The 17,500-nt window shown below is 52.8% G+C and overlaps 1 protein-coding gene across 1 annotated transcript in view; it reads right to left on the bottom strand.

The window, feature by feature from the left end:
* The window catches only part of LOC118379936 (reelin-like), a 318,966-nt gene that overhangs the window by 227,691 nt on the left and 73,775 nt on the right, over positions 1–17,500 (bottom strand). The window contains 1 exon segment of the mRNA XM_052466572.1: positions 12,581–12,688. Within this exon segment, the coding sequence (XP_052322532.1) occupies positions 12,581–12,688 (108 nt within the window).

A 17,500-nucleotide genomic window follows, 5' to 3' on the forward strand; every position in this document is an offset into this window, starting at 1 on the left:
GAGCCCCAAACAGCTAGATCCCCACACAGCTAGATCCCCACACAGCTAGAGCCCCAAACAGCTAGAGCCCCACACAGCTAGATCCCCACACAGCTAGAGCCCCACACAGCTAGATCCCCACACAGCTAGAGCCCGAAACAGCTAGAGCCCCACACAGCTAGAGCCCCACACAGCTAGATCCCCACACAGCTAGAGCCCCAAACAGCTAGAGCCCCACACAGCTAGAGCCCCAAACAGCAAGAGCCCCACACAGCTGGAGCCCCACACAGCTAGAGCCCCACACAGCTAGATCCCCACACAGCTAGATCCCCACACAGCTAGATCCCCACACAGCTAGATCCCCACACAGCTAGAGCCCCACACAGCTAGATCCCCACACAGCTAGATCCCCACACAGCTAGATCCCCACACAGCTAGATCCCCACACAGCTAGAGCCCCACACAGCTAGATCCCCACACAGCTAGATCCCCACACAGCCACAGGCAGCCCGAACAACAGGAGACAGATCCAAACTACGCGGCCTCACTCCACTAGTCCCTGTCACCCAGCTGCACAATACGGCACTGTGTGTAGATATGTGTGTGTGTGTGTGTGTGTGTGTGTGTGTGTGTGTGTGTGTGTGTGTGTGTGTGTGTTTGGCCTGATTATACCTCTGAATATTGGATTATAGAGATTATAGAGCCACACCCTGGCCTTGACACTACCATACATACCCTCTACCCACCTGTCCCTGTCCTCGTCCCTGATCCGTGACCCCCTTTGTCCTTACTGAGCGTGTCACATCAACATCCCGAGCTCGTCATCGTTCCACTTTATTATCATCAAAGAGGTTCCTTTGAAACACTGGCTCTCTGCTACAACACTACCTCATCAATACTCTGGCTTTCCTGGCACTCATGGAAGAGTGTTTTGACTCTCCTCTCTCTCTGTCTCTCCCTCTCCATGTCTCGCCCTCTGTCTCGCCCTCTCTCTGACTCGCACTCTGTCTCGCCCTCTCTCTGACTCTCCCTCTGTTTCCCCTCTCTCTGACTCTCCTGTCCTTGTTCTCTACTTTTCTCTCATTCTCTCTTTCTCTATCTCTCCCCATCTCTCTCTCCCTCTGTCTCCCCTCATTCTGTATCCTCCACTCTCTATCTTCCTCTGTCTCCCCTCATTATCTCTGTCCCTCTCTCTCTTCCTCTCTCTCTTTCTCTCTCTCCCTGTCCTCTCCCCCTCTGGGGACCTCCAGGAACAGCGGCCCCCACGTCTGGTGTCTCCTTTCCCGAGATGTGAGCCCCAACCAGGCCAAGGTCTACGAACAAGCTGGGTCTAACTCCCCAGACTACGGCGCTTGCCTGGTCTCCACACTCCCATTCCCTTCAATGGGACGTTCTGATGGTACAGATGAACTATAGAGGAATAATAAAACAAGAACTGAACCAGTGACTTCCTGCTGGGAATCCTGCTCTGGTGTTCAGCAATGTGTGTTACACTAATACATCTCCCCCCTTGTGTTTCCTCTGCTACAGGAACCTTTCCATTGTGTTTGTGTATTGGTGCTCCTAAAGGAGACACACAGAGAGGAGGATGACGAGGAAGAAGATCCCAGAGCTCTTCAGCTGAGACCTGTGTGAATGACTACCCTGCTGAGGTTTGCCCATCAGTCTGGGAGTTTCTCCCAAACTTCTAATGAATGAGTCACAGGCACAGCTCAAGACGTCTTTGTGAAGCAAAGGTGACGCAATGTTGGAGGCCCAACGCTTGGATGCCTCTGCCAAAAATCAGGCCTGCCAATGCTGGAGGCCCAACGCTTGGATGCCTTGGCCAAAAATCAGGCCTACCAATGTTGGAGGCCCAACGCTTGGATGCCTCTGCCAAAAATCAGGCCTGTCAATGTTGGAGGCCCAACGCTTGGATGCCTCTGCCAAAAATCAGGCCTGCCAATGTTGGAGGCCCAACGCTTGGATGCCTCTGCCAAAAATCAGGCCTGCCAATGTTGGAGGCCCAACGCTTGGATGCCTCTGCCAAAAATCAGGCCTGTCAATGTTGGAGGCCCAACGCTTGGATGCCTCTGCCAAAAATCAGGCCTGCCAATGTTGGAGGCCCAACGCTTGGATGCCTCTGCCAAAACTCAGGCCTGCCAATGTTGGAGGCCTGGGACCTGGAGCCCTGGGAACAGTTTGGTCCTGGAGCCCTGGGACCTGGAGCCCTGGGAACAGTTTGGACCTGGAGCTCTGGGACCTGGAGCCCTGGGAACAGTTTGGGCCTGGAGCCCTGGGACCTGAAGCCCTGGGAACTGGAGCTCTGGGTACAGTTTGGGCCTGGAGCCCTGGGTTCAGTTTGGGCCTGGAGCCCTGGAACCTGGAGCCCTGGGAACAGTTTGGGCCTGGAGCCCTGGGACCTGAAGCCCTGGGAACTGGAGCCCTGCGTACAGTTTGGACCTAGAGCCCTGGGTACAGTTTGGGCCTGGAGCCCTGGGTACAGTTTGGACCTGTAGCCCTGGGACCTGGAGCGCTGGGAACAGTTTGGTCCTGGAGCCCTGGGACCTGGAGCCCTGGGAACAGTTTGGACCTGGAGCCCTGGGTACAGTTTGGACCTGTAGCCCTGGGACCTGGAGCCCTGGGTACAGTTTGGACCTGTAGCCCTGGGACCTGGAGCCCTGGGAACAGTTTGGACCTGGAGCCCTGGGACCTGAAGCCCTGGGACCTGGAGCCCTGGGAACAGTTTGGTCCTGGAGCCCTGGGAACAGTTTGGACCTGGAGCCCTGGGACCTGGAGCCCTGGGAACAGTTTGGACCTGGAGCCCTGGGACCCGAAGCCCTGGGAACTGGAGCCCTGGGTACAGTTTGGGCCTGGAGCCCTGGGTACAGTTTGGACCTGTAGCCCTGGGACCTGGAGCGCTGGGAACAGTTTGGTCCTGGAGCCCTGGGACCTGGAGCCCTGGGAACAGTTTGGACCTGGAGCCCTGGGTACAGTTTGGACCTGTAGCCCTGGGACCTGGAGCCCTGGGTACAGTTTGGACCTGTAGCCCTGGGACCTGGAGCCCTGGGAACAGTTTGGACCTGGAGCCCTGGGACCTGAAGCCCTGGGACCTGGAGCCCTGGGAACAGTTTGGTCCTGGAGCCCTGGGAACAGTTTGGACCTGGAGCCCTGGGACCTGGAGCCCTGGGAACAGTTTGGACCTGGAGCCCTGGGACCTGAAGCACTGGGAACTGGAGCCCTGGGTACAGTTTGGACCTGGAGCCCTGGGACCTGGAGCCCTGGATACAGTTTGGGCCTGGAGCCCTGGGTACAGTATGGACCTGTAGCCCTGGGACCTGGAGCCCTGTGAACAGTTTGGTCCTGGAGCCCTGGGACCTGGAGCCCTGGGAACAGTTTGGACCTGGAGCCCTGGGACCTGGAGCCCTGGGAACAGTTTGGTCCTGGAGCCCTGGGACCTGGAGCCCTGGGTACAGTTTGGGCCTGGAGCCCTGGGAACAGTTTGGACCTGGAGCCCTGGGACCCGAAGCCCTGGGAACTGGAGCCCTGGGACCTGAAGCCCTGGGACCTGGAGCCCTGGGACCTGGAGCCCTGGGAACAGTTTGGGCCTGGAGCCCTGGGACCTGGAGCCCTGGGAACAGCTCTCTTTGTGGCTGCATTATGACCTCACTGCCCCCTAAGACAACTCCAACCTAGGCACACTGCACGGTCCCATTTGCAGATATCTCAACTTTGAAACCTTCTCAGTTCCAGTTTTTCTCAGTGCATTAGTTTCCTATGAAACAGAGTTAGTTTCTGTTCTTCTCTGTTGAGCCCTTTGATTGATAATGACCATGTGATTCCTGCCAAACAGGCTTTAGAGTCAGAAGTGGAGAGCTATTGTTTCAGTGTTGTGTTTCAGCGTTGTGTCGTGTTTCAGCGTTGTGTCGTGTTTTGTAAGTCGCTCTGGATAAGAGCGTCTGCTAAATGACTTAAATGTAAATGTAAATGTGTTTCAGCGTCGTGTTTCAGCGTTGTGTCGTGTTTCAGCGTTGTGTTTCAGTGAGTAAGAATTCAGTCACAGACACATGGAGCCCATGTCCAGTACACACCAAAGACAGAGATACAGCTATTGCATCAAAGCATGCAGTCATTACATCTTTCACTGACACCTCCAGCCCATGTCCTGTACACACTGACACTTCCAGCCCATGTCCAGTAAACACTGACACTTCCAGCCCATGTCCTGTAAACACTGACACTTCCAGCCCATGTCCTGTAAACACTGACACTTCCAGCCCATGTCCTGTAAACACTGACACTTCCAGCCCATGTCCTGTAAACACTGACACTTCCAGCCCATGTCCTGTAAACACTGACACTTCCAGCCCATGTCCTGTAAACACTGACACTTCCAGCCCATGTCCTGTAAACACTGACACTTCCAGCCCATGTCCTGTAAACACTGACACTTCCAGCCCATGTCCTGTAAACACTGACACTTCCAGCCCATGTCCTGTAAACACTGACACTTCCAGCCCATGTCCTGTACACACTGACACTTCCAGCCCATGTCCTGTACACACTGACACTTCCAGCCCATGTCCTGTAAACACTGACACTTCCAGCCCATGTCCTGTACACACTGACACTTCCAGCCCATGTCCTGTAAACACTGACACTTCCAGCCCATGTTCTGTACACACTGACATCTCCAGCCCATGTCCAGTACACTCCAAAGACAGAGATACAGCTATTGCATCAAAGCATGCAGTCATTACATCTTTCACTGACACGTCCAGCCCATGTCCTGTAAACACTGACACTTCCAGCCCATGTCCTGTACACACTGACACCTCCAGCACATGTCCTGTAAACACTGACACTTCCAGCCCATGTCCAGTACACACTGACACTTCCAGCCCATGTCCAGTACACACTGACACTTCCAGCCCATGTCCTGTAAACACTGACACTTCCAGCCCATGTCCTGTAAACACTGACACTTCCAGCACATGTCCTGTAAACACTGACACTTCCAGCCCATGTCCTGTACACACTGACACTTCCAGCCCATGTCCTGTAAACACTGACACTTCCAGCCCATGTCCTGTACACACTGACACTTCCAGCCCATGTCCAGTACACACTGACACTTCCAGCCCATGTCCTGTAAACACTGACACTTCCAGCCCATGTCCTGTAAACACTGACACATCCAGCCCATGTCCTGTAAACACTGACACTTCCAGCCCATGTCCTGTACACACTGACACTTCCAGCCCATGTCCTGTAAACATTGACACTTCCAGCCCATGTCCTGTACACACTGACACTTCCAGCCCATGTCCTGTACACACTGACACTTCCAGCCCATGTCCAGTACACACTGACACCTCCAGCCCATGTCCTGTAAACACTGACACTTCCAGCCCATGTCCTGTAAAGACTGACACTTCCAGCCCATGTCCTGTACACACCGACACTTCCAGCCCATGTCCTGTACACACTGCCACCTCCAGCCCATGTCCTGTACACACTGACACTTCCAGCCCATGTCCTGTACACACTGACACTTCCAGCCCATGTCCTGTACACACTGCCACCTCCAGCCCATGTCCTGTAAAGACTGACACTTCCAGCCCATGTCCTGTAAACACTGACACTTCCAGCCCATGTCCTGTACACACTGACACTTCCAGCCCATGTCCTGTACACACTGACACTTCCAGCCCATGTCCAGTACACACTGACACTTCCAGCCCATGTCCTGTACACACTGACACTTCCAGCCCATGTCCTGTACACACTGCCACCTCCAGCCCATGTCCTGTACACACTGACACTTCCAGCCCATGTCCTGTACACACTGACACTTCCAGCCCATGTTCTGTACACACTGACACTTCCAGCCCATGTCCTGTACACACTGACACTTCCAGCCCATGTCCAGTAATCACTGACACGTCCAGCCCATGTCCTGTACACACTGACACCTCCAGCCCATGTCCTGTACACACTGACACTTCCAGCCCATGTCCTGTACACACTGACACTTCCAGCCCATGTTCTGTACACACTGACACTTCCAGCCCATGTCCTGTAAACACTGACACTTCCAGCCCATGTCCAGTACACACCAAAGACAGAGATACAGCTATTGCATCAAAGCATGCAGTCATTACATCTTTCACTGACACGTCCAGCCCATGTCCTGTAAACACTGACACTTCCAGCCCATGTCCTGTACACACTGACACTTCCAGCCCATGTCCTGTAAACACTGACACCTCCAGCCCATGTCCTGTACACACTGACACTTCCAGCCCATGTCATGTAAACACTGACACTTCCAGCCCATGTCCTGTAAACACTGACACTTCCAGCCCATGTCCTGTACACACTGACACCTCCAGCCCATGTCCTGTAAACACTGACACTTCCAGCCCATGTCCTGTACACACTGACACTTCCAGCCCATGTTCTGTACACACTGACACCTCCAGCCCATGTCCTGTACACACTGACACTTCCAGCCCATGTCCTGTACACACTGACACCTCCAGCCCATGTCCTGTAAACACTGACACCTCCAGCCCATGTCCTGTACACACTGACACTTCCAGCCCATGTCCTGTACACACTGACACTTCCAGCCCATGTCCTGTACACACTGCCACCTCCAGCCCATGTCCTGTAAAGACTGACACTTCCAGCCCATGTCCTGTAAACACTGACACTTCCAGCCCATGTCCTGTACACACTGACACTTCCAGCCCATGTCCTGTACACACTGACACTTCCAGCCCATGTCCAGTACACACTGACACTTCCAGCCCATGTCCTGTACACACTGACACTTCCAGCCCATGTCCAGTAATCACTGACACGTCCAGCCCATGTCCTGTACACACTGACACCTCCAGCCCATGTCCTGTACACACTGACACTTCCAGCCCATGTCCTGTACACACTGACACTTCCAGCCCATGTTCTGTACACACTGACACTTCCAGCCCATGTCCTGTAAACACTGACACTTCCAGCCCATGTCCAGTACACACCAAAGACAGAGATACAGCTATTGCATCAAAGCATGCAGTCATTACATCTTTCACTGACACGTCCAGCCCATGTCCTGTAAACACTGACACTTCCAGCCCATGTCCTGTACACACTGACACTTCCAGCCCATGTCCTGTAAACACTGACACCTCCAGCCCATGTCCTGTACACACTGACACTTCCAGCCCATGTCATGTAAACACTGACACTTCCAGCCCATGTCCTGTAAACACTGACACTTCCAGCCCATGTCCTGTACACACTGACACCTCCAGCCCATGTCCTGTAAACACTGACACTTCCAGCCCATGTCCTGTACACACTGACACTTCCAGCCCATGTTCTGTACACACTGACACCTCCAGCCCATGTCCTGTACACACTGACACTTCCAGCCCATGTCCTGTACACACTGACACCTCCAGCCCATGTCCTGTAAACACTGACACCTCCAGCCCATGTCCTGTACACACTGACACTTCCAGCCCATGTCCTGTACACACTGACACTTCCAGCCCATGTCCTGTACACACTGCCACCTCCAGCCCATGTCCTGTAAACACTGACACTTCCAGCCCATGTCCTGTAAACACTGACACTTCCAGCCCATGTCCTGTACACACTGACACTTCCAGCCCATGTCCTGTACACACTGACACTTCCAGCCCATGTCCAGTACACACTGACACTTCCAGCCCATGTCCTGTACACACTGACACTTCCAGCCCATGTCCTGTACACACTGCCACCTCCAGCCCATGTCCTGTACACACTGACACTTCCAGCCCATGTCCTGTACACACTGACACTTCCAGACCATGTTCTGTACACACTGACACTTCCAGCCCATGTCCTGTACACACTGACACTTCCAGCCCATGTCCAGTAATCACTGACACGTCCAGCCCATGTCCTGTACACACTGACACCTCCAGCCCATGTCCTGTACACACTGACACTTCCAGCCCATGTCCTGTACACACTGACACTTCCAGCCCATGTTCTGTACACACTGACACTTCCAGCCCATGTCCTGTAAACACTGACACTTCCAGCCCATGTCCAGTACACACCAAAGACAGAGATACAGCTATTGCATCAAAGCATGCAGTCATTACATCTTTCACTGACACGTCCAGCCCATGTCCTGTAAACACTGACACTTCCAGCCCATGTCCTGTACACACTGACACTTCCAGCCCATGTCCTGTAAACACTGACACCTCCAGCCCATGTCCTGTACACACTGACACTTCCAGCCCATGTCATGTAAACACTGACACTTCCAGCCCATGTCCTGTAAACACTGACACTTCCAGCCCATGTCCTGTACACACTGACACCTCCAGCCCATGTCCTGTAAACACTGACACTTCCAGCCCATGTCCTGTACACACTGACACTTCCAGCCCATGTTCTGTACACACTGACACCTCCAGCCCATGTCCTGTACACACTGACACTTCCAGCCCATGTCCTGTACACACTGACACCTCCAGCCCATGTCCTGTAAACACTGACACCTCCAGCCCATGTCCTGTACACACTGACACTTCCAGCCCATGTCCTGTAAACACTGACACTTCCAGCCCATGTCCTGTACACACTGACACTTCCAGCCCATGTTCTGTACACACTGACACCTCCAGCCCATGTCCTGTACACACTGACACTTCCAGCCCATGTCCTGTACACACTGACACCTCCAGCCCATGTCCTGTAAACACTGACACCTCCAGCCCATGTCCTGTACACACTGACACTTCCAGCCCATGTCCTGTAAACACTGACACTTCCAGCCCATGTCCTGTACACACTGACACTTCCAGCCCATGTCCTGTACACACTGACACTTCCAGCCCATGTCCTGTAAACACTGACACTTCCAGCCCATGTCCTGTACACACTGACACTTCCAGCCCATGTCCTGTAAACACTGACACTTCCAGCCCATGTCCTGTACACACTGACACTTCCAGCCCATGTCCTGTACACACTGACACTTCCAGCCCATGTCCTGTACACACTGACACTTCCAGCCCATGTCCTGTACACACTGACACTTCCAGCCCATGTCCTGTAAACACTGACACTTCCAGCCCATGTTCTGTACACACTGACACTTCCAGCCCATGTCCTGTACACACTGACACTTCCAGCAGCCCATGTCCTTTAAACACTGACACTTCCAGCCCATGTCCTGTACACACTGACACTTCCAGCCCATGTCCAGTACACACTGACACCTCCAGCCCATGTCCTGTAAACACTGACACTTCCAGCCCATGTCCAGTACACACTGACACTTCCAGCCCATGTCCTGTACACACTGACACTTCCAGCCCATGTCCTGTACACACTGACACTTCCAGCCCATGTCCTGTACACACTGACACCTCCAGCCCATGTCCTGTACACACTGACACTTCCAGCCCATGTCCTGTACACACTGACACCTCCAGCCCATGTCCTGTAAACACTGACACTTCCAGCCCATGTCCTGTACACACTGACACTTCCAGCCCATGTTCTGTACACACTGACACCTCCAGCCCATGTCCTGTACACACTGACACTTCCAGCCCATGTCCTGTACACACTGACACCTCCAGCCCATGTCCTGTAAACACTGACACCTCCAGCCCATGTCCTGTACACACTGACACTTCCAGCCCATGTCCTGTAAACACTGACACTTCCAGCCCATGTCCAGTAAACACTGACACTTCCAGCCCATGTCCTGTACACACTGACACTTCCAGCCCATGTCCTGTACACACTGACACTTCCAGCCCATGTCCTGTAAACACTGACACTTCCAGCCCATGTCCTGTAAACACTGACACTTCCAGCCCATGTCCTGTAAACACTGACACTTCCAGCCCATGGCTAACACTGATGGTTGACATAAAAGTATAATATCACAGAGCAGAGTGACCTTTTGTGGTCTGGAATACATACAGTATGACGGCTTGGCCTGCGTACTAGTTGAGTATAGATCGTTAATAATATGACACTCAGTCAGTGTATGAAACCGTGTGGGTTTGCTCTTTTTCTCTATTGTCCATTGTTCCAACTAATGTCTTAATGATAGGTGGTCTTCTCTTGTGGGTTTAAAATGTATTTCCCACAGCATTAAACAGAATTTATAAATTGGGTGGTTTGAATCCTGAATGCTGATTGGCTGACAGCCGTGGTATATCAAGACTATACCATGGGTATGAAAAACATGTGTTTTTCCTGCTCGAGTTAAGTTGGTAACCAGTTTAAAAATGCAAGAAGGCACCTCTGGTTTGTGTGGTATATGGCCAATGTACCACAGCTAAGGGCTGTGTCCAGGCACTCCGCTTTGTGTCGTGCCTATTGTTAAGTATTGTATCTCTACAGACATATCTGTTTTCTTCTTTCAACGATCAAACAGTAAGAATGAATGAATCCCAACAATCATCCCCAGACTCAACCCAATCATCCCCAGACTCAACCCCAGGCCACATCATCCCCAGACTCAACCCAATCATCCCCAGACTCAACCCCAGGCCACATCATCCCCAGACTCAACCCAATCATCCCCAGACTCAACCCCAGGCCACATCATCCCCAGACTCAACCCAATCATCCCCAGACTCAACCCCAGGCCACATCATCCCCAGACTCAACCCCAGGCCACATCATCCCCAGACTCAACCCCAGGCCACATCATCCCCAGACTCAACCCCAGGCCACATCATCCCCAGACTCAACCCCAGGCCACATCATCCCCAGTCTCAACCCCAGGCCACATCATCCCCAGACTCAACCCCAGGCAACATCATCCCCAGACTCAACCCCAGGCCACATCATCCCCAGACTCAACCCCAGGCCACATCATCCCCAGACTCAACCCCACGCCACATCATCCCCAGACTCAACCTCAGGCCACATCATCCCCAAACTCAACCCCAGGCCACATCATCCCCAGACTCAACCCCAGGCCACATCATCCCCAGACTCAACCCCAGGCCACATCATCCCCAAACTCAACCCCAGGCCACATCATCCCCAGACTCAACCCCAGGCCACATCGTCCCCAGACTCAACCCCAGGCCACATCATCCGCAGACTCAATCCAATCATCCCCAGACTCAACCCCAGGCCACATCATCCCCAGACTCAACCCCAGGCCACATCATCCCCAGACTCAACCCCAGGACACATCATCCCCAGACTCAACCCCAGGCCACATCATCCCCAGACTCAACCCCAGGCCACATCATCCCCAGACTCAACCCCAGACCACATCATCCCCAGACTCAACCCCAGGACACATCATCCCCAGACTCAACCCCAGGACACATCATCCCCAGTCTCAACCCCAGGCCACATCATCCCCAGACTCAACCCCAGGCCACATCATCCCCAGACTCAACCCCAGGCCACATCATCCCCAGACTCAACCCCAGGCCACATCATCCCCAGACTCAACCCCAGGCCACATCATCCCCAGACTCAACCCCAGGCAACATCATCCCCAGACTCAACCCCAGGACACATCATCCCCAGACTCAACCCCAGGCCACATCATCCCCAGACTCAACCCCAGGCCACATAATCCCCAGACTCAACCCCAGGTCACATCATCCCCAGATTCAACCCCAGACCACATCATCCCCAGACTCAACCCCAGGCAACATCATCCCCAGACTCAACCTCAGGCCTCATCATCCCCAAACTCAACCCCAGGCAACATCATCCCCAGACTCAACCTCAGGCCACATCATCCCCAGACTCAACCCCAGGCCACATCATCCCCAGACTCAACCCCAGGCCACATCATCCCCAGACTCAACCCCAGGCCACATCATCCCCAGACTCAACCCCAGGCAACATCATCCCCAGACTCAACCTCAGGCCTCATCATCCCCAAACTCAACCCCAGGCCACATCATCCCCAGACTCAACCCCAGGCCACATCATCCCCAGACTCAACCTCAGGCCACATCATCCCCAGACTCAACCTCAGGCCACATCATCCCCAGACTCAACCTCAGGCCACATCATCCCCAGACTCAACCCCAGTCCACATCATCCCCAGACTCATCCCCAAACTCAACCCCAAGCCACATCATCCCCAGACTCATCCACAGACTCGCCCTCAGGCCACATCATCCCCAGACACAACCTCAGGCCACATCATCCCCAGAGTCAACCACAGTCCACATCATCCCCCCCTCAACCCCAGTTGTATCTATTCTCAGACTCAATTCCAGTCCAATCCATTGTAGCCTGTTAGATTGTCTGGGCTGTTTGCGTGCTTTTGGGTCTGGTATCGTCAGGGGCTGGACTGGTATCAATGGACTGACTCTCTCACACACAGTTTTGTGAGGAATACACTGAAGTAATTTCAGTTCGTTCATCTGCATTGATCTGAAAGCAACAGGTGGATGGAAGGGGTTTCACCAGTGACAGCTGATTAAGGAATGGAAAGCCAATTCCATGTGCTTTAGGCTCAGTAGCACAGTAGAATAGAAGGTTTGGCTTGTCTTTCATTGGCTAAACTACACGTTGTTGAGGACGTCAAGTACGGGATTGGTTGACTTACCGAATCCGAATGCAGCAGGAGCAGGGATAGGAGCAGACTGAACAGGAGTGGATGTGTAGAGCCCAGTCACCAGCAGACCATCGAAATAAGTACTGGTGGAGACAGTCACTGTGGAGAGACAGACAGAGAGAGATTTTTAATACATTTTCAAACATTTGTTCAACAGTGGGGGGGGGGATGTATTTTTTCTTTCAACAGGTCTCCTTATCTATATACAGTAGCTAATTGCCCAGTGTGATGTTTCACTATCTGACAGAGAACGTGCCGCACACCACCGCTCCTCTCACATCCTCACTGCTGCTAACGAGACTAACCAACCTAACGAGCCTCAGAACACAGGTGTTAACAAGGATTCTAGCAAGGTCGTTAGAGAGGGGAAGGTGAGAAGGAATCCCCTGAGGGAGGGTGGGGGGAGGGGAAGGGAAAGTAAGGGGAGGGCGGGAGGGAGATAGAGAGAGTAATAAAGTGGGTGAGAGAGGCAGGAGGGGGAGAGGGGAGCAGGGAGGTAGTGAGGGAGAGAGGGGAGCAGGGAGGTAGAGAGGGAGAGAGGGGAGCAGGGAGGTAGAGAGGGAGAGAGGGGGAGCAGGAAGGGAGAGAGGGAGAGAGGGGAGCAGGGAGGTAGAGAGGGAGAGAGGGGAGCAGGGAGGTAGAGAGGGGAGCAGGGAGGTAGAGAGGGAGAGAGGGGAGCAGGGAGGTAGAGAGGTAGAGAGGGAGAGAGGGGAGCAGGGAGGTAGAGAGGGAGAGGGGAGCAGGAAGGGAGAGAGGGGAGCAGGGGGAGGTAGAGAGGGAGAGAGGAGAGCAGGGAGGTAGAGAGGGAGAGAGGGGAGCAGGGAGGTAGAGAGGGAGAGAGGGGAGCAGGAAGGTAGAGAGGGAGAGAGCAGGGAGGTAGAGAGGGAGAGAGGGGAGCAGGGAGGTAGAGAGGGAGAGAGGGGAGCAGGGAGGTAGAGAGGGAGAGAGGGGAGCAGGAAGGGAGAGAGGGAGAGAGGGGAGCAGGGAGGGAGAGAGGGGAGCAGGGACGTAGAGAGGGAGAGAGGGGAGCAGGGAGGGAGAGAGGGGAGCAGGGAGGGAGAGAGGGAGAGAGGGGAGCAGGGAGGTAGAGAGGGAGAGAGGGGAGCAGGGAGGTAGAGAGGGAGAGAGGGGAGCAGGGAGGTAGAGAGGGAGAGAGGGGAGCAGGGAGGTAGAGAGGAGAGAGGGGAGCAAGGAGGGAGAGAGGGAGAGGGGGAGCAGGGAGGTAGAGAGGAAGAGAGGGAGCAGGGAGGTGGAGAGGAAGAGAGGGGAGCAGGGAGGTAGAGAGGGAGAGAGGGGAGCAGGGAGGTAGAGAGGGAGAGAGGGGAGCAGGGAGGTAGAGAGGGAGAGAGGGGAGCAGGGAGGGAGAGAGGGAGAGAGGGGAGCAGGGAGGTAGAGAGGAAGAGAGGGGAGCAGGGAGGTAGAGAGGGAGAGAGGGGAGCAGGGAGGTAGAGAGGGAGAGAGGGGAGCAGGGAGGTAGAGAGGGAGAGAGGGGAGCAGGGAGGTAGAGAGGGAGAGAGGGGAGCAGGGAGGTAGAGAGGGAGAGAGGGGAGCAAGGAGGGAGAGAGGGAGAGAGGGGAGCAGGGAGGTAGAGTTGGGTGTGCAGGTGCTGTGCAGCTACAGAGGTGGTGGTGCCACACTGTCACAGATGCTACCTGCTATCACTGGGTCATTTCACAAGTGTCATTTCACCCAACAAGAGTAACCCTGGAGCCAAGTGGAGGTCTGAGTCACATACTGTAGAGTAACCCTGGAGCCAAGTGGAGGTCTGAGGCACATACTGTAGAGTAACCCTGGAGCCAAGTGGAGGTCTGAGTCACATACTGTAGAGTAACCCTGGAGCCAAGTGGAGGTCTGAGGCACATACTGTAGAGTAACCCTGGAGCCAAGTGGAGGTCTGAGTCACATACTGTAGAGTAACCCTGGAGCCAAGTGGAGGTCTGAGGCACATACTGTAGAGTAACCCTGGAGCCAAGTGGAGGTCTGAGGCACATACTGTAGAGTAACCCCGGAGCCAAGTGGAGGTCTGAGTCACATACTGTAGAGTAACCCTGGAGCCAAGTGGAGGTCTGAGGCACATACTGTAGAGTAACCCTGGAGCCAAGTGGAGGTCTGAGGCACATACTGTAGAGTAACCCTGGAGCCAAGTGGAGGTCTGAGTCACATACTGTAGAGTAACCCTGGAGCCAAGTGGAGGTCTGAGGCACATACTGTAGAGTAACCCTGGAGCCAAGTGGAGGTCTGAGTCACATACTGTAGAGTAACCCTGGAGCCAAGTGGAGGTCTGAGTCACATACTGTAGAGTAACCCTGGAGCCAAGTGGAGGTCTGAGTCACATACTGTAGAGTAACCCTGGAGCCAAGTGGAGGTCTGAGTCACATACTGTAGAGTAACCCTGGAGCCAAGTGGAGGTCTGAGGCACATACTGTAGAGTAACCCTGGAGCCAAGTGGAGGTCTGAGTCACATACTGTAGAGTAACCCTGGAGCAAAGTGGAGGTCTGAGGCACATACTGTAGAGTAACCCTGGAGCCAAGTGGAGGTCTGAGTCACATACTGTAGAGTAACCCTGGAGCCAAGTGGAGGTCTGAGGCACATACTGTAGAGTAACCCCGGAGCCAAGTGGAGGTCTGAGTCACATACTGTAGAGTAACCCAACATACTGAGTGACAGGACTACATGACTACAGAGTGACAGGACTACAGGACTACATAACTACAGAGTGACTGGACCACAGGACTACAGAGTGACTGGACCACAGGACTACATGACTATAGAGTGACAGGACTACAGGACTACAGAGTGACTGGACCACAGGACTACATGACTATAGAGTGACAGGACTACAGGACTACAGAGTGACTGGACCACAGGACTACATGACTATAGAGTGACAGGACTACATGACTATAGAGTGACAGGACTACATGACTATAGAGTGACAGGACTACAGGACTACAGAGTGACTGGACCACAGGACTACATGACTATAGAGTGACAGGACTACATGACTATAGAGTGACAGGACTACATGACTATAGAGTGACAGGACTACAGGACTACAGAGTGACTGGACCACAGGACTACATGACTATAGAGTGACAGGACTACATGACTATAGAGTGACAGGACTACATGACTATAGAGTGACAGGACTACAGGACTACAGAGTGACTGGACCACAGGACTACATGACTATAGAGTGACAGGACTACATGACTATAGAGTGACTGGACCACAGGACTACAGAGTGACTGGACCACAGGACTACATGACTATAGAGTGACAGGACTACGTGACTATAGAGTGACAGGACTACATGACTATAGAGTGACAGGACTACAGGACTACAGAGTGACTGGACCACAGGACTACATGACTATAGAGTGACAGGACTACATGACTATAGAGTGACAGGACTACATGACTATAGAGTGACAGGACTACATGACTATAGAGTGACAGGACTACATGACTATATGACAGGACTACATGACTATAGACAGGACTACATGACTATAGAGTGACAGGACTACTATAGAGTGACTGGACTACATGACTATAGAGTGACAGGACTACATGACTATAGAGTGACAGGACTACATGACTATAGAGTGACAGGACTACATGACTATAGAGTGACTGGACTACATGACTATAGAGTGACAGGACTACATGACTATAGAGTGACAGGACTACATGACTATAGAGTGACAGGACTACATGACTATAGAGTGACAGGACTACATGACTATAGAGTGACAGGACTACATGACTATAGAGTGACAGGACTACATGACTATAGAGTGACAGGACTACATGACTATAGAGTGACAGGACTACATGACTATAGAGTGACAGGACTACATGACTATAGAGTGACAGGACTACATGACTATAGAGTGACAGGACTACAGAGTGACTGGACCACAGGACTACATGACTATAGAGTGACAGGACTACATGACTATAGAGTGACAGGACTACATGACTATAGAGTGACAGGACTACAGAGTGACTGGACCACAGGACTACATGACTATAGAGTGACAGGACTACAGAGTGACTGGACCACAGGACTACATGACTATAGAGTGACAGGACTACATGACTATAGAGTGACAGGACTACATGACTATAGAGTGACAGGACTACAGGACTATAGAGTGACAGGACTACATGACTATAGAGTGACAGGACCACAGGACTACATGACTATAGAGTGACAGGACTACAGGACTACAGAGTGACTGGACCACAGGACTACATGACTATAGAGTGACAGGACTACAGGACTATAGAGTGACAGGACTACAGGACTACATGACTATAGAGTGACAGGACTACATGACTATAGAGTGACGGGACTACATGACTATAGAGTGACAGGACTACATGACTATAGAGTGACAGGACTACATGACTATAGAGTGACAGGACTACATGACTATAGAGTGACTGGACTACATGACTATAGAGTGACAGGACTACATGACTATAGAGTGACAGGACTACATGACTATAGAGTGACTGGACTACATGACTATAGAGTGACAGGACTACATGACTATAGAGTGACAGGACTACATGACTATAGAGTGACAGGACTACATGACTATAGAGTGACAGGACTACATGACTATAGAGTGACAGGACTACATGACTATAGAGTGACTGGACTACATGACTATAGAGTGACAGGACTACATGACTATAGAGTGACAGGACTACATGACTATAGAGTGACTGGACTACATGACTATAGAGTGACAGGACTACATGACTATAGAGTGACAGGACTACATGACTATAGAGTGACAGGACTACATGACTATAGAGTGACAGGACTACATGACTATAGAGTGACAGGACTACATGACTATAGAGTGACAGGACTACATGACTATAGAGTGACA

This window comes from Oncorhynchus keta, chromosome 17 (genome assembly GCF_023373465.1).
Source record: "Oncorhynchus keta strain PuntledgeMale-10-30-2019 chromosome 17, Oket_V2, whole genome shotgun sequence".
NCBI classification, from domain to species: Eukaryota; Metazoa; Chordata; class Actinopteri; order Salmoniformes; family Salmonidae; genus Oncorhynchus; species Oncorhynchus keta.